The sequence below is a fragment of the Chelonus insularis genome, unplaced genomic scaffold (genome assembly GCF_013357705.1).
Source record: "Chelonus insularis isolate UGA/USDA-ARS -01 unplaced genomic scaffold, ASM1335770v1 contig_88_pilon, whole genome shotgun sequence".
NCBI classification, from domain to species: domain Eukaryota; kingdom Metazoa; phylum Arthropoda; class Insecta; order Hymenoptera; family Braconidae; genus Chelonus; species Chelonus insularis.
Genome location: NW_023276776.1, coordinates 134,616 through 152,076, shown reverse-complemented (window position 1 = coordinate 152,076; position 17,461 = coordinate 134,616). Strand labels below are relative to the sequence as shown.

Sequence of the window (17,461 nt, the reverse complement as noted above, 5' to 3'; positions counted from 1 at the left end):
TGTTACATGGGTAGCACTTCACGATCCAAGAGTTCCTAAATTTAGCCATAAGATTTCTCTAGTTAGATTCTAAAATTTAGTTTAGTTTCTTTGAGTTAGCTTTAAGGAATAGACTAAAATAAGTTTAATATCATGGAAGACGTGTTGAATATTTTAAATAAGAAATTAATCTCAACGAATAATCATAAAAAATGTGTTGAAGAATATTCTTTATTAAAAACTGATCAAGAACGAATAATCTTTACTTTAAATCTTCTTCAAACATATAATATTTCAAAGAATTTTAAATGTAATGAAGAAAAAAGTGTTTGTAAATCAAGAGAATTTAACGATAAGGGGAATAAACTTTTATTAACACCAACTTCGGAATTAAATTTGGATTGTATTATTGATTTTTATACAAAAAGTGTAGCCTATGCACCTCTAGCCTCACAAGAGTTAGCTTTTGCTTATGCAAATAGGTCAACGGCATTGTTTAAAGCTGGATTATATGAAGATTGTATCGTAGATATTAATCGAGCATTGGATTTAGATTATCCTAATAAATGGAAAGCTAAACTTTTATCTCGAAAAGTTCGATGTTTGGTGATTTTAACATCTGATTCAATGCCAAAAACATCAAATGAGTTTATAAAAATCAAAGAACCATCAATAGAATTATTAGAAATACAAAAAACTATTGAACAAACTCGAAAATGGCTTATAGAAATGGATCCGAATGATACTAGTAGAAAAATAGTAGAAAAAACAATCAATGATCCATTAACGATAGCAACTTCTGTTAGAAAACCCTTTAAAAAATTACCTGATGAACGTAACTGTCCAGATATTATTAAAAATAATCCAGAAATACCAGGAGCTTCATCAGCAGTTGAAATAAAATATTCAGAAGATTTTGGGAAACATGTTATAGCAACTAGAGATATCAAGCCAGGAGAAATCTTGGCCATTCAAGAATCTTATGCATCTGTTTTAGTTTTAGAAAAATTTTATACTCATTGCTGGAATTGTTTGAAACAAACTTGGACAGGAATTGGTTGTAAAAATTGCGTAAATGTTGTTTTTTGTTCTGAATTGTGTAGAAAAGTAGCTTGGCGTGAGTATCATGATTTAGAATGTGGATTAATAGGTCTTTTAATTGATTTAGGAATAAATAACTTAGGGATATTAGCATTGAGATTAGCCATAAAAGCATTCAAAGAAGCTAGAAACCTACAAGTCTTAAAAAAATTAGTCACGGAGATTGATTCAAAGTCAGGTAATTTTTTTTAATATATAAACAAACTGTCTTACACTCCGATTTTTTATAATAATTTTAATTTTAGATAGAAGAACGCAAGGTTTTACAAATAATATTTTAGATGATACAAAGTACGCAAGTATTTATACCCTGGCGAAAAATACTAGCAAAAGGTCAGTTCCAGATCTTTTCGGAAGATCACTCAATGCTTCTTTCATTCTTTATATTCTCGCAAAAAATACCAAAATATTTGGAGACAAATTTAGTGATGATTGGGGAGTCTTGAAAAATGATGAAGAAGCAACCTTTTTAGGAGGTTTAATAATGCGACATTTACAAATAATTCCAAGTAATGTTCACAGTGTAAGTAATGAATCCAGCTTATTATTTATTTTTTATTTTTTATGCCATTAAATTTGATTGGAATTAAAGGTGACAGAGGAAAATTTACAAACAAAAGAACCAGTTGAAAGGGCTGCTGCAATGATGCCTTTTTATAGTCTTTTTAATCACAGTTGTAATCCTATGGTGGAACGACTGTCATTTGGCAATAAAATAATACTTGTTGCTGTATCTCGGATAGCCAAAAATCAACAAGTAATGTTAAAAAAAATTAATTAGCATAGATTCAATTTTACTATCATTTTACTTATTTTCTTTTAGATATTCGACAATTATGGCTTCCATTATGCTATAACTCCAAAAGAATTAAGAACACAAAAATTAAAACAACAATATTATTTTGATTGCTGTTGTGAGGCTTGCGAAAACAATTGGCCTCTCTACGGACATTTTGGTTCTTACATTGTAAGCTTTATCATTTTTAATTTAACTCAAATAAGTGTACATAATTCATTCAATTTTATTCATTGTTTAAGGATCAAAAATTGCGAAAAGAAGTTAAGAAAAAAATTAGCAATGCTTTGAAAAAGTTCGATGGTATTTACGCATATGCTAGTAAAGGTGAAGTCGAAAGTGATGATAGTTTAAAAGCAATGAAAAATTTGATACAAATGTTAGAAATTCTGTATGAATGTGTTTCTTTGCCATGTATAGAAGTAAATAAGGTACTTGAAACTTGGAAAAGAATTTACTCTTTACGAGGAAATCGATTATTATCAATTAATTAATTTCTATGAATAAATATTGTTGATTTTTTAAATCACTTTGAAAGTGTAAGATAAATTATTGATCATCGTCTATAACTTGAATAACCGTTTCAATGTCCAAATCAATAAATTGAAGTTCATCAGGATTTATAAATTTAATTCTGCCTTCAACTGATGGAAAAACTACTTTTTTCTGTTGAATATAATTTGCTACACATTCTTCCAGAGTAATACCTGCGATACAATATAAATTGTGATGATTAAAATATCTAATCTAGCATCGACATAACATTAAAAATATTTACCTATTGACAATGGCTTCTCATCTATCAACATTGTAAATCCATCACCACCTGTTGCTATAAATTCATTGATTAAAATAGTGTAATTCTTATCAATATTCCATTGCTCAAACTTGGGAACTAAACACTCAGCACAACGTATCAATAATAAATCTGTTATTACTTTAGATCCTATAGGTTTTGATAAATCATAGTGAACCTAGAACCCAATTTTTTATGTAACAAAATAACTTTTATAATCATAATAAAATATATTGATAAATTAATTATCTAGAAAATTACAAATAATATACCTGTATTCCAGAGACATGTAGAAATCGACCAGATGGATCATCATTTTCAATACCATGCTGCAGTAATGCTACACTATTTTCTAAAACTTCTAATAATTTTTTTCCTGATATTCGGTATTTATAAATTTTATTTGCATGAGGTAAAACGTGTTTAATATCAGCCATGGTAATCTGAAATATATTTAAATATAAACATATGGAATTATTTGAACAAATGATAAAAAGAGCAAAAATCTTACAGTTTCATTAAGTAATTTATGAATACATGATTTAATTGTTCCGCTCCCAACAACAGCAACGGCAGCATCAGTCCAACCGTTATCATTATCTTGAATATTGTTTAAATTCTGAAAGAATGCCGTATGTTTATAAATACTCAAAATATGTTCAATGTTTACTTACATCCTCAATCATGGCATCAGTAACAAGATTTCCTAAGTTACATTCTTTAGTTCTGCATTGCAATGAATGGTCTAATAGAACCCTAGTGTAGCCTACTGATTTATGGCTGTATGCTTCTATTCTGGATTTTAATTCATTTAATGCTTGAACAACATCAACTGCTTGAGGTATTTTATGGTCCAGCAAAACAGGAGAACCCCGGATTGCTTTTATTTCTCCATCAGCATCAAAAGTAATAGAAAGGTTTCCCAAATATTTAGTAAATGCATAAGCTTGAACTATATAAACCTTTCGTTTACTTATTTTCTGTTCGATCACAGTTGGATATAAACCCAGAGGTACATCAGTATCGGGCACATCTCCAGTGTAAAGAAAACTATGGGAATGACCCCCTATTATTAAATCTAAACCTTCAACTTCTTGAGCAAGTTTTTTGTCAAAATCATAGCCAGAATGTCCAAGCCCTATTATAATATTTACATTTTGATTTTGAAGTTTTTTTATTTCATTTTGAATGCATTCTATCTCGCTTGAAAATGTCACCTTGCCGGTTGATGTTGTGTACTTGGTATCAGGCGTTAGATAACCAATGACTCCTACTTTATGTCCATTAATGTTGAAAATAATACTTTTTGAAATGTTTATATCTTTTAATTCAGGTTCCATTGAAAAATCAACATTACAAACTACTATGGGAAAATTAGATTTCTTGAGATAAGGTGCCAATCCTCCAGGACCATTGTCAAATTCGTGATTACCCAATGTCTAACAATCAAACAAATTTATAAATTAAGTTTTAACTTCATGACACATTTATTTTAAATAAATATTAAAGAAACTTAAATTATGAAAAAAAAAATTCAACTTAATTAATAAGAAGAAAATAATCTATGACTTACAGCCACATCTGGTTTCAAAATATTCATAAATTGAGATGCAATTTTCCATTTGTATTCAGTAAACCACGGAGTTCCCGCAAATACGTCACCAGCATCAAGATATAACATAGAATTACTTGCATTTCTTGCTTCTCTGACTAATGTAGCTACTCTAGCAAATCCACCGTAACATTGATTTGATTCTTTATGTGCAGGTAAACACTCAGACATTGGAGTCTTAAACTCATCAAATCTAGTGTAAAAATTGAAAGCATTTAGTATAAAAATAGACTTTATTAATAAAATAATTTTTTTCATACCTCGAATGCATATCATTTGTATGAATAATATTGAGATTCCAATCATTGTTTGATTCAATAGAAACACCTATTTTTATAGAAATAGCGCAAATGAATAGTATAATGTTTGAAGTCATGTTGGACAGTACTGAATACATTAAGTAGTAGATTCTTGACTCAATTATACTAAATTGAAGACGTCAATGAACAAGTGTATTTAAGAAGATAGTCAATAAAAGTTGAAAAATTTGATGATAACAGGAATATATGTATAGATACTACTATTGCTTAATATTCAATGTATTGATGAAGCAACATTTATTGAATTATTTTTCGTATAGATCGAATATATCAATATATTGCTACAAAAATTTTTAGTTATAGCATTTTCAAGATAACGAAATTGATATGTACAACCTTGGTTAAAGTTTTGAAATAATTACTTTTAAAATTAAAATTTATTCCATAATAATATGTTTGTATATGATCAGTTCAAATGCTGATATATCATACCTATGTGTGTACATACAGATCATGATCATGTTTTTAGTATATTAACGCTAACCACTTCGGGGTATTTGTTATTATTATTCTTAGTTGTTAATAACAAATTATGAATTTTAAAAAAATGTTCTGATATTGAATAAAAATGATAATAATCATATAACTACTCATTGGATTCATTCATACATTTAGATATTTCTGTAAAAATAAAAATATTTGACATTTTTATATCACCTAACGAAAGATAATTATTTTTAATTTACATAATGAATTGGTTATAAGTAAATCATTATAATAATATTTATTCTGGAACCATTATTAAACTTAAGTTAATTAGACTTTAATATTTAATTATTTCCTTGACGCCAAGCTTTTTTTTTAATATCAAAAAAATTCTATACATTTTTAAATTATTTCAATGCACATCTAGTCTATATAAAATTATTACAATAAATTCATCCATTTTTTTAGAAAAATTTTTATTATTAATTCTCTTGTTATCTCTATCATTATTTACACCGTAACTTTTTACGGTGTCACACTGTAACATAGCAATTTCATTTTTTCTTTTATGTAATTTCAGAATCAAAAATATCAATCATGAAATTCTATTGATACGATCTATAAAGAAGCGTCCATTACATTTACTTAATCAATTATAATATCAGTAAATGACAATAGTCTACCAACTATCATCGATAGATCTAGATGATTCAGCTATTTTGACGATAATTTTACTCAAAAAACATTCAATAAATTAGTTAAATGTGACATGTTGAGAGTATCAAGAAGTAATAGTAAACTAGACAATTTTCAAACAATTGCATATATAAAAAATAATGAAGTGCATTCGAAAATTATATTGTTCTGAAACATTAATATTTCGTGTTGCTCAAATAATCTATAAAATTTTCGGTTTATGTCCAATGTCGATAACAATTTCTCGTGATTCACAAAACGAGTTTAATGTGAATTGTAATTATTCTAGAATTGGATTATTTTATAATATAGGATTACTTGTTTATATTTTTTATGTCATATGGAACATCAAAATAACATCAATAACAAACATAGAAATATCTGCATTTAGTTTGAAAATTCTTTTAAAAATGATTGAACTTTTAGCGACAGTAAATGTGTTATGGATTTTTACTTTTCGACAGAAAGTAGTGATATCTATTGTCAATTGTATCTTGAACACAGAAAAGGCTTTAAAGACACAAATATTTCATTATCGCAGCAGATTATATCAACCAATTTTGATATTTTTTGGATTATTCATTCCAACTTTAGTTCATTCCGTTATAGTAATTCTTACAAGAGAAAAATTGGATATGAATATTATTCATTACACGATCATACCATTTGTTCTATCAAGCTCTATAATACAATATTCAATGTTACTTAGTTACATTAAAATAAAAATGGATTTTATAAATAAATCATTATCAATATTAATGAACCCTTCGAGCAAGTTGCTTGAAGGGAAGCCGGTGTCTATAAGTAAAATAGCATCTACAGACAATACATTAGTTTTGAAAAAAATAATATTTCTACAAAACACATATTGGAATTTGCATAAAATTCTTGAGGATAGTTCAAAATTTTTCTCAGCAATCCTTCTTCCTACTATTCCTTTTTTATGTTTATGTATTGTCTATAATTGTTATAGTTTAATACGGAAAGTAATAATTCTGAACAATGTTACTGAGGTATTATCAATTGGTCATTTTTTTTGGATAACAGTCTCTACTTTTCCTGTTGTAAGCTTGAGTATTAACGTAACACAGACTAATGCCAATGTAAATTACATTATTTAAATGATTTTTTTTGTTACGTTTTAAAAAAAATAATAGAATTGTCTATTATTTTGCAGTTTAGAAAAACCAGCTCTATTATTTATGATGGTTTAAGAGAATATTCATCACAGATCAAAATAAAATCACAAGTATTCATTTTAATTTATCATACATGTAAGTACTAGAAGCTTTTGCAATAAATAATACTAGTTAATATATTTTACAGCTAGAGCAATTTTCTATAAGTTTATTACATCAAAGTAATGATAACTTTACCGTTTATCAGTTATTTTCAATCGATAATAGTCTTTTAACATCTGTAAGTATATATATTCTAATGATAAATATTAAATATAATTATCAATTGAATTTTTCAGCTAGTTGGGACTGTCATAACATATATGGTTCTTCTATCATTATTGGATAATGAGAAATTTTAATTATACTCACTGAGTCGATAAACTGCTATGAAGTTTAATCATGATTGAGACATTTTTTAAAATTTGTTCTTTCGCGTAACAATGTTTATTAACAAAATTTTAATGTAATAATATGATTCGTCTTTCAGTTCCTTTATTGATTAAATGTCTAATTGTTTTAATATGATTAGCCAGTATTTGATCCATTGTGAAACCTGAAAAATAATAATTAATAAATTAGAACATAAGAATTATTAGATTTATCTAATTAATAATTAAATAAAAATATTTTAATGTAATTATAAATTAATACCTGAATTGATCCATGTTGAGTGAGATGTTTTGAACATATTAAAATTATTTCCACCATTGTAAAGATAATCATGAACGAGGATTGTATAAACTTGTTTATAATTAAATTTCTCATATTTTGGCTCCTTACACCTAGCACATTGAATGTACAAAGTATCTAAAATTACTCTGGATCCAACAGGCTGAGATAAATTATATGTCACTTGAACTCCGGAATACTGTAGAAATTGTCCAGAAAATTGAGTAAAATTTTCTCGAAATTCAGCTGCACTGTGTTCCAACATTTCCACTAGTTTTTGACCAGTCATTTTAGTTTTACCCATATAATCTCCAAATGGAAGAACTGTCAGTACATCACTAAAGGTAATCTTAAATTTATAATATAATATCGTTAATTTAACTTAAAATTTTCTACATTAATAATAATGAATTGTTCATTTATTATTTACTGGTTGATTTCGAAGTTTAGAAATTGAAGATCTAATGTTTCCACTATTATAAACTGCTATAGCTGCATCCGTCCATGCTTTATCATCCGTATACTTTTCCTTATTCTAAAATGAATTTTATTAAAAATATATTAATAAGAAAAATTAAAAAATACTGTTCAACTTACATGATTGATCATAGCATCAGTAATTAAATTTCCAAGATTACATTCTCGTTGTCTACATATCTTTCTATCTCCATTTAAAAATACTCCAGTATATCCCAAAGCTTCATCTCCCATTCTTACCACAGCAGGCTTCATTTTTTTAATTTCTTTTACAACATCAGGAGCTTGATTAATTTTACTATCAAGCAAAATTGGGCGACCTTTGATCTTCCTTATTCTTCCATCAGCATCGAAAATGATTTTAAGATGACCCAAGTATTTAGTAAATGCGTAGGCTTGAGCTACGTAAACACGTCTTCCATCTTTCTTTACAATCTCAGTCGGATATGGACCTAAAGGATTTTCTTTGTTAGGTGTAAATCCGCTATAAAGAAAGCTATGAGAATGACCCCCAATGATTAGATCTAAGCCATCAACTTCTTCTGCTATTTTTTTATCAACATCGTAACCCGAATGACCAAGACCAATTATAATATTTACATTTTTTTTTTGGAGCTTTGAGATTTCTTTCCTAATTGACTTCATTTCATTGAGAATAGTAATAGTATTCATATTCGGTATAATTCCAGGTTCAGAAGTTAAATATCCAATAATTCCAATTTTTCTACCAGCAACATTAAGGATAATACTTCGTTCCATTAAGGCAGCTATTTCGGGCTCACCAGATAGATCAAGATTACTAGTTACAATAGGGAATGTAACGTTTTTTAAAAAAGGAAGTAATCCTTCGATACCATCATCAAATTCATGATTCCCCAAAGTCTGAAACAATAAAAAATAAATAAATTTATTTATCTAGGTCGTTTAGACAGGTATTATTAACTCACCATTGCGTCTGGTTTTAACATGTTCATAAACTTGGCAGCTACTTTCCACTTGTAAAAGTTATACCATGGTGTACCTTGAAAAGTATCACCAGCATTAAGAAATAAGACTGGAGTAGTCGAATTTCTAGCTTGTCTCACTATCGAGGCAACTCTTGCAAATCCTCCATAACATTGTTTTGCATTTTTTTCTATTGATGTACATTCTCCAGAGTTAATATTTGTTTCTTCAAACCTTAAAAATTCATATTTTTCACATTGTTTATTTCAATTAAATGGGAAGAAGATTATGATATTTTACCTTGAATGCATATCATTTATATGTATTATACGAAGTTTCCAGACATCTTTTCTATTGTTAAAATTGAGATGATAATTACTTTTGATGACAGAAAATTCATTACAATGAAAATAATTGATAAAAATTACACCAAATAAATAGTACGGAACCATTGAACTAGATTAATATAATAACTATGATAAGCTTAACTGAATACTTTTGAACGACTAAAAATAAACGTACTATAATATAACTATATTATCAAAAGGTCATATAGATAAACAAAATACTTTCCAACTTTAATCTTTATGGGCCTAAAAAAATTTTTTTTTCCATCAAATTATAAAAAAATTTAGAATACCGCCATGTTGTATGTTGAGTAAATAAAAATTTTCAATAATGTTAGGATCTTAATCCTGATTTATTCTGCTATAAATCAGAAGCTTGATCAATTTGATTATCAAACTGAATTAGATAACTTTTAATATTAATAACTTATTAATGAGTCTGTTTTTATTATTTTAGTTATACTATGGTGTACCAAAAACTAAATTCTCAAGACTTTTTATTAACTGTTTTAATATTAGAGGATATCATTTTTTAGCTCTTACTACAATAACTTTCTTATAAAAATTTTATTAAATTACATACAATGTTTATTTATTAAACATAAGTAAAAATTGTAATTTTCAGTTATATTAATTTATTTACTTTTGAACTCATTGCTTTTTTCTCTTTTATATTTATACAATAATAGTATGGAATGATGATTTAATACTTTCTATTCATATCTTTTAGCAAAACTGTTTACTTTGGCTAGTACTAATATAATACATAAAACTTATCTATCAATTAATAAAAAATGTGTACAGGAGACATTCTCTTAGTCTCGCTAAAAATTTTACTCATCAAAATTATCAGATATCTACAATTATCCTATTAATTATATTACAGCAATTTGGCACCACGATCACCATTTATGGTATAAATATTTCAATAAAAAATTAAATTAAGAATGGGCATTTATATATGAAGTAGTAGCATTTAAAAGAAGCTGTTTAGATTGCTGAAAAGCTGCTTCTTCCTTTTGGGTCCATTTCCATTCTGGTTTAGGAAGGTGGAATATTTTTAATGGTTCTTGAATTGTTTCAATATCATCTAGATAATTGCGGTAATGATTTACCATCCCATTAAATCGTCTAACTTCTTGTATAGTTTGTGGTCGAGGATAATCAATAATCGGTTTAATTGATTCTTTACTAACACGTAATCCATTACCATCTATTGTAAATCCAATGTAGTCTACGCTTTCTTTCGCAAATTGAGAATTTTCTAAATCAACTTCTAATCCATTTTCATAAAGTACATCCAATAAACAATCTAACAAGATTTCATGTTCTTCAGGTGTTTCACTAACAACTATCCAAGTTTCAAGACAGACAAAAATTTTTTCATTCACCGGTATACTGGGATGCGATGATTTAATTCGTTTTGAGACGATTAACTTGATTTGATCTGCCACATAGCAAGCAGAAGCTGATGCTCCTTTTAAGCCATAAGGCATTCTTATCCACATATATACTCCACGACCTTTTACTACAAAAGCTGTGTATTTTCGACTCTCAGGTTTAAGTTCGATTTGATGAAATAGTTCTTTGATCTTAATGGTTGATATTATGTGGGCGTTTGTTATATTGTCTAAAATATCCCACTGACTATGAATCGGGTAAATCCATTCTTGAAAACATGAATTTAGTTTACTGAAGTCTACGTGAAAAAGCCAATCTCCATCTTTATTTTTGATCATACGAGATGTACTCACCCAATCATGGTGGCTATTAATTTCAACTATGTAGCCTTTATCAAATAATCTATCTACTTCGTTATACATGATTCTTCTGATTTCTGGATTTTTTTCATACGATTCTTGGCGCCAAGGTTTCGGCTCTTTACGAATTGGGATTTCGTGTTGGTGTATACTCGTCAAACCCACTTTGGATTCACTCATTTCTGAAAATTTTTCATTTACAAATTTCCTGAGAGCTGTTTTATGCTCACGAGTAATTTTTTTATCCGCCATTATTTTGATTTTTTTTTAAAATTATAAATAATGTGATCAATTGTAATGTTGATAAGGTATTCTGTATTGTTGGCAATTATGTTTACGTATCACTTGTATTTATCAGATTCGAGGTTATCCTTTATATTATAACACGGTGTAACTTTTCGATTTTGTTCCTGCCAAAAGAAATTTGTATGTACAAAAACTGTTAATTATTTACAATCAAATTAACTTACAATTGTTATGGTTGTTATTATGGTATATCATGTTGCACACTCAATACATCCAACATTATCAAAACTGTCGAAGATATTTGGTTTCATGCATAGTTAAATAAGTGATACCAACTTTTGATTGTTAAAAAAGTATAAGCCATATAACGATAGCGTATGAATATTTATTGTTTGTAAAATATTATTATTGATTACATACTTTTTGTAACAGTAATATGTTTATAAACTAAAATAAATTGAACTTTTATAAATACAGTAATAAAAAATTACAATACATACAAAATTTGATTTGTTTATTTGGCAGATGATTTTAAGAATCAATGTTTAATTTACAACTTGAAATTTTTAATGTACTTGTTGATGTGATTAAATTATTAGTTGAATCAATGATGAACTCTTCTTGTTCCTGATGAAGTTTTTGTCGGCCGGTGTTGTCGTTGTGTTTTGAAAATTTTGTTACTTCTTTTTCTTCTTGCATCACAATCTGATCTATTGGCAAATTTAATTCTTCTCTCAGTTCCCATATGAATTAAATATTTAATTTTTTCAAGGTAAAGAGCTAATACTTGATCCATTGGAAGACCTAGAAATAGATCATAAATTAATAATCAATAAATATATTTATGGTATTTAAATCCTTTACATATATTTTTATAACATTATAAATAAAATACCTGAAGATGCCCATGTAGAAAAAGGGGTTTTAAACATATTATAGCCATTTCCACCTTCATAAAGGAAATTATGCATGGCTACTGAATATTTTTTATTCCATTGTAATCGTTCATATTCTGGTTCTTTGCATTTGGCACATCTTACATAGACACTATTAGGAAGAACTCTTGACCCTACTGGTTGTGTTATGTCATATGCAACTTGAAGTCCCGAAAAATGTAAAAATTGCCCTGAAAAGTCTGTTCGACCTGGTCCAAATTCAGCTACACTGTGTTCTAACATTTTGAATATTTGTCTTCCTGTCAATATTGTTTTACCCATAACATTGCCAAACGGAAGTACTGTCAGCACGTCATCGTATGTTATCTTAAATGGAAGAAATAGAATATTTTATTAAATAATTTTTTAGAACAATTATATTTTATTTCAGATTTTTACAGGTTGATTTGGTCCTTTTATGATTGAACCTCTTACTGATCCACTATTGTGAATGGCTATAGCTGTATCAGTCCATCCATCATCTCCTGCATACTCTGTTTGATACTTTAATCAGATTTAAATTTATTGAATTAATTGAAATCGAAGTAAATATAAAATGATATATTTGATATGTTACTTACGTAATCAATCATAGCATCAGTAATCAAATTTCCCATACTACATTCTCTATTTCTGCATAAAGCTCTAGATCCATTTAAAACCACTTTGGTGTATGCTACAGTTCTTTGAGTTAATTCTTTTAATGCTGGCTTCATTTTATTAAGTTCATCCAAAACATCAGTAGCTTCTTTTATGGATTTATCTACTAATATTGGACGACCTTCAATATGATCTATTTCACCATACTCATCAAAAGACACAAAAATATTGCCTAGGTATTTAGTGAATGCATAAGCCTGAACTACGTAAACTCGTCTTCCACTTTTTTGCACAATCTCAGTTGGATATAAACCAGCTGGTACTTCTGAGCTCGGTATCTTTCCAGTATAGAGAAAACTATGTGAATGGCCTCCAATGATTAGATCTAAATCTTCTACTTCTTTTGCAATTTTTTTATCTACTTCATAACCAGAATGTCCTAGACCAATAAAAATATCCACTTTTTGCTCGTTTTTCAGCTTTTTTATTTCTTTTTTGAGTGATTCAATTTCATCATGAAAAATTACGTTCGCAGGATGTGAGATAGCTTTAGTATCAGGTGTTAAATATCCGATTATAGCAATTTTTCTCCCTTCTACATTAAGAACTATACTTTTAGTGACATTAGTTGCTGCTAACTCAGGTTCTTTAGAAAAATCTAAATTACAAGCTACTATAGGGAATGCAGCATTGTTTAAAAAAGGGACTAGACCTTTAGGACCCAAGTCAAACTCATGGTTTCCCAACGTCTTAAAAAACAAAACAATTATTGTGAATTTTTTGTTACAATTCCCGAAATAAATATGTAAATTATTGTCAACTTACAGCTGCATCTGGCTTCAAAATGTTCAAAAATTTAGCAACCACTTCCCATTGATATTTAATGAACCATGCTGATCCTTGATATGTATCACCAGCGTTGAGAAATAATGCTGGAGTTGGTGATTTTCTAGCTTCTCTTACGAGAGTAGCAATTCTTGGAAATCCTCCATAACATTGGCCTAAATTCTTATCATTTTCCGTACATGTTGCAGACATAGCATTTGTTTCTTCAAACCTTTGCAATAAATTATCGAATTTCAATAAAAAAAATGTACAAATAAAGATATATTTTTAAAAAATTATTCTAATTACCTCGAATGCATATCATTTGTGTGCACTATGTTAAGAATCCATTTTTTGGAAGCCGGTTTAGATTCTTTATGAATATTTGACAAAATAAACGCTGCGTCACTTAATAAAATACTGCTCAGTACAGTGAAAATAAATATATTAAACGTCATTTTATTTTTCTTTGGTACTTAGAGAAAGTGTTTAGGAGCTTCACACTCATGTATTTGAGTTTGAAGTACGAATGAGCTGCTTATTCTTTATATGTATCTAATATAACTTTATTGACCTTGGAGACATATTTTGATAGTGTCTGTGTATCAGTACACGTGCCCCGAAATTTAGTAAGGCACAAGTGTTAAAAATTCTTTAAATTAATAAGGTTCATTCACATTTATATTCATTTTAAACAAGTCATTATATATTCAAAAATTTAATTATACATCTATGAATTATTGGTTTTTTATCTTTTTTATGCTATTAAGAATAATTTTACTTTTACATAGTTAGACTTTTCTTAAAATATACTTTTTAATGCATGACATTGTTAGATTTCCGGGAAGCAAGACATTTGTACAAATAAATTCTTTTAATTATGAACTAGATTAATACGGTAGTTGGTAGTTGATGAAATCATCAAAAGGAATATTTTTGATTCAAAATTTTAGAAATATTATTGAAAATTTTTAATATTGAAGAAATCATTTTAAGCTGATGACTGAAATAGATTGTTTATTATTATAAGTTGAACGAAAAAACTTGTAAAAATATTTAGGCGTGGTAATGGTTTGTATTTGATTATAATTTGAATATTATCTTTAATATTTCGTCACAGTCATAAAATTTTGATGAAGAATCAAACCCAGTATGATGCTTCTATATTTTATCGCGAAAAAAATCATTATATTTTAGATTGTTATCACTTATATAATGGATATCTGTATAATATTAAGATTATATATAATTATATACATGGTAGTTTTTTACTTTGATAATAAGTAAAAATAATGACTCATAATAACAATTAATATTCTATCATAACAAAAGATAAAATCGATTAAACTCCCTCCATTAGGATATTAGGAAATTTATTTCTCTCTGCAATAATTTTTGTGTTTACACTTCAGTATTTTTTTTATACAAGAAATAATTTGTTTTTACAACTTGAAATAACTAGTGCGGTTATTATAAACTATTATCAATGAATTTCCATAGCTTCTATATAATTATTTGTTTAATTTTCGGTTACTTTGTACACATAGTTTTCAAATCATCTGGTTTAGCACCATTTGCAATAAACATATCATCAAGGATTCGGAACAATCATCGAAAACTGGCAGTTAATTTTTTTTACTCCTTAAGAGGATCCATTTACAATTTCATCCTTTCATTTTATCTTTTTTACTCAATATATAATTTGGTGAACTTGTCGAGAAAAAAATATCAGGGATTTTCTTCAGTGGAACGTCTTATCAGAGTAACTCTGACAATTTTTGAATCAGCAGCTATAGTGAATATGACATTAACTTATTGTTTCAAACAAAAAAAATTGATAACAATCATAAATCGAATTTTACACATGGAGAATAAATTTAAAGAAAAGTTTAATGAGGCTTGTGGATTTGGAGAACATCAACAGATAATTATTTTTATGGGCTTCATTCTGATTACCTCAATTTTCAGTATATCTGAAGTCATTGATGCTGGTACATTTAGCCCTCGATTTCTTGGACATATTCTTCCAGCATTTACTTTGGGACTATCTGTAATTCAATATTCACTTGTGTTAGTGTACTTTGAAAAAAAATTTTTCAAAACAAATGAACTATTACTGTTGTTAGGAACTCCACAAGCAGTGATAACTAATAAATTTATCTCAGTAACAAAAACTCTGTCAAATAAAGTAATACTGAGAGAAATCGAAATCATGCAAGAGCTTCATCGTGAATGTTATATGAATTTACGTTTGATAATCGATTTCTATTCACCTGTGATTTGTTTACCGATTTCATTTTTTATTCTTGGAACAACATATAATTTTTTCAGATCATCCGCATCAGTTATTTCAGATTCGATGAGCATATCATTAACTGATCATATTTTAAATGTTCTATGGATGATTAAATATCTATATCCGATTATTTGCTTAAGTTTTTACGTTAACAAGACCATTTCAGAAGTAATTGATATTTACGTAAAACCGTTTTTTTTTAGTTTGAATAGTAAACATTCATGAAAATCAACATGTAGATAAGACTCTTTGAGTTTGAATGACGATCATAAATTTAATATGTGAAATGAGTCAGAAAAGCAAGTAATACTTGATAAACTTAAAAACGAAATCAAAGTTTTAAATAATCAATAGCTTTTTTATTATTTTTTTTTAAATAATATTAATGAATTGATCTTTTAATAATTATTATAAATTTCAGATGAGAAAGACTGGAGCAATATTACATCGAGCAATGGATGAATATTTATCTTATTTAGCCATTAGAAATCGAGTAATTAAAATAAAAGAAAAATTATTAAGTTAAATCTGATAACATACTATAAATGATAATTTTTTTAGCTTCACCTTTTTTCGGTTGAGCTATTACATCGGAATACTCAGTTTACTGCTTGGGGATTATTTGATATTGATAAAAGTCTCTTAACATCAGTACGTATTATTTCTGATAAAAATTCTAAAATCAATAATAACAATTATTTTTTAACAAAATAATTTTTTATGTAGATCGTGAGTTCGATGATTACATATATGATTATTTTGATACAACTGAAAGATAGTTTTCAACACTGAAGAGATCAATAACCTAGAAAATACATTTCTAACTTATCAGATAAGCTCATCAACCCGCCTGCTTGTTTTTCACGCCTAGACTCATTGTTCATAAGCTATATGACACATTAATAAATTATCAAAATAGCTAACTATTTATTAAATTTTTTTTTGAAATAGATTGATGATGATAAAAAAAATATTAACATTTCAGAAATATAGACTTAACTTATCAATTCTACTATATTATTTTACTTAGAATAATACCATGTAAATGTATATAATAATATTAATAGAGAATGTAAAGAAGATAAGAAATGTAACCATATTTTTGGTAAATTAAAAAGTACGAACGAAATAAAATTGATACAAAAATTTAAAAATTTGGTAACTTTTGAGAGAAAAAAGTTATGATAAATCTGAGAATTAAAATTAGAACTTTAAAATATTTTCATTCTTTTAGGTTTTCTTCTTTTAACTGTAATAGTAATTTAATTATATATTCGTACATTCGTGAACATACATATTTATAGAGGTGTCGATTGACGCACGTTCAAATCAAATATCTGAATGAATCGAGCCATATACACTTACAAAAATAGTTGTAAGTTAATCTCAAGAACTTTGAAATACAACGAAACGTTAAAATTTTTAATATTGGTTTTCAGATTCATTACAACTTT

General features: G+C 27.4%; 5 protein-coding genes across 5 annotated transcripts; 2 read left to right on the top strand and 3 right to left on the bottom strand.

Annotated features, from left to right (window-relative positions):
- Nucleotides 1–38: 38 nt before the first annotated feature.
- On the top strand, nucleotides 39–2,396 carry LOC118071610 (SET and MYND domain-containing protein 4-like). Its single transcript, XM_035090831.1, has 5 exons — nucleotides 39–1,258; nucleotides 1,326–1,603; nucleotides 1,673–1,837; nucleotides 1,904–2,047; nucleotides 2,119–2,396. The coding sequence occupies exons 1-5, from the start codon at nucleotides 133–135 to the stop codon at nucleotides 2,368–2,370; spliced, it is 1,965 nt and encodes a 654-aa protein (XP_034946722.1). The 5' UTR covers nucleotides 39–132; the 3' UTR covers nucleotides 2,371–2,396.
- An 8-nt stretch (nucleotides 2,397–2,404) lies between these two features.
- LOC118072128 (protein 5NUC-like) lies at nucleotides 2,405–4,660 on the bottom strand. The gene is made up of 7 exons (XM_035091766.1): nucleotides 4,545–4,660; nucleotides 4,246–4,477; nucleotides 3,347–4,111; nucleotides 3,184–3,291; nucleotides 2,945–3,115; nucleotides 2,655–2,850; nucleotides 2,405–2,583 (listed from the first exon to the last, which is right to left on the bottom strand). Exons 1-7 carry the CDS (start codon nucleotides 4,658–4,660, stop codon nucleotides 2,426–2,428), a joined length of 1,746 nt encoding a protein of 581 aa, XP_034947657.1. The 3' UTR covers nucleotides 2,405–2,425.
- Nucleotides 4,661–7,109: 2,449 nt separating this feature from the next.
- On the bottom strand, nucleotides 7,110–9,415 carry LOC118071612 (protein 5NUC-like). The gene is made up of 6 exons (XM_035090833.1): nucleotides 9,299–9,415; nucleotides 9,001–9,232; nucleotides 8,174–8,935; nucleotides 8,007–8,111; nucleotides 7,559–7,925; nucleotides 7,110–7,460 (listed from the first exon to the last, which is right to left on the bottom strand). The coding sequence occupies exons 1-6, from the start codon at nucleotides 9,307–9,309 to the stop codon at nucleotides 7,366–7,368; spliced, it is 1,572 nt and encodes a 523-aa protein (XP_034946724.1). The 5' UTR covers nucleotides 9,310–9,415; the 3' UTR covers nucleotides 7,110–7,365.
- On the top strand, nucleotides 7,908–16,986 carry LOC118071616 (putative gustatory receptor 28b). The gene is made up of 4 exons (XM_035090836.1): nucleotides 7,908–7,920; nucleotides 16,429–16,500; nucleotides 16,569–16,658; nucleotides 16,734–16,986. Exons 2-4 carry the CDS (start codon nucleotides 16,429–16,431, stop codon nucleotides 16,797–16,799), a joined length of 228 nt encoding a protein of 75 aa, XP_034946727.1. The 5' UTR covers nucleotides 7,908–7,920; the 3' UTR covers nucleotides 16,800–16,986.
- Nucleotides 11,734–14,333, bottom strand: LOC118071611 (protein 5NUC-like). Its single transcript, XM_035090832.1, has 6 exons — nucleotides 14,021–14,333; nucleotides 13,712–13,943; nucleotides 12,868–13,635; nucleotides 12,686–12,790; nucleotides 12,247–12,613; nucleotides 11,734–12,155 (listed from the first exon to the last, which is right to left on the bottom strand). The coding sequence occupies exons 1-6, from the start codon at nucleotides 14,167–14,169 to the stop codon at nucleotides 11,956–11,958; spliced, it is 1,821 nt and encodes a 606-aa protein (XP_034946723.1). The 5' UTR covers nucleotides 14,170–14,333; the 3' UTR covers nucleotides 11,734–11,955.
- Nucleotides 16,987–17,461: the final 475 nt, after the last annotated feature.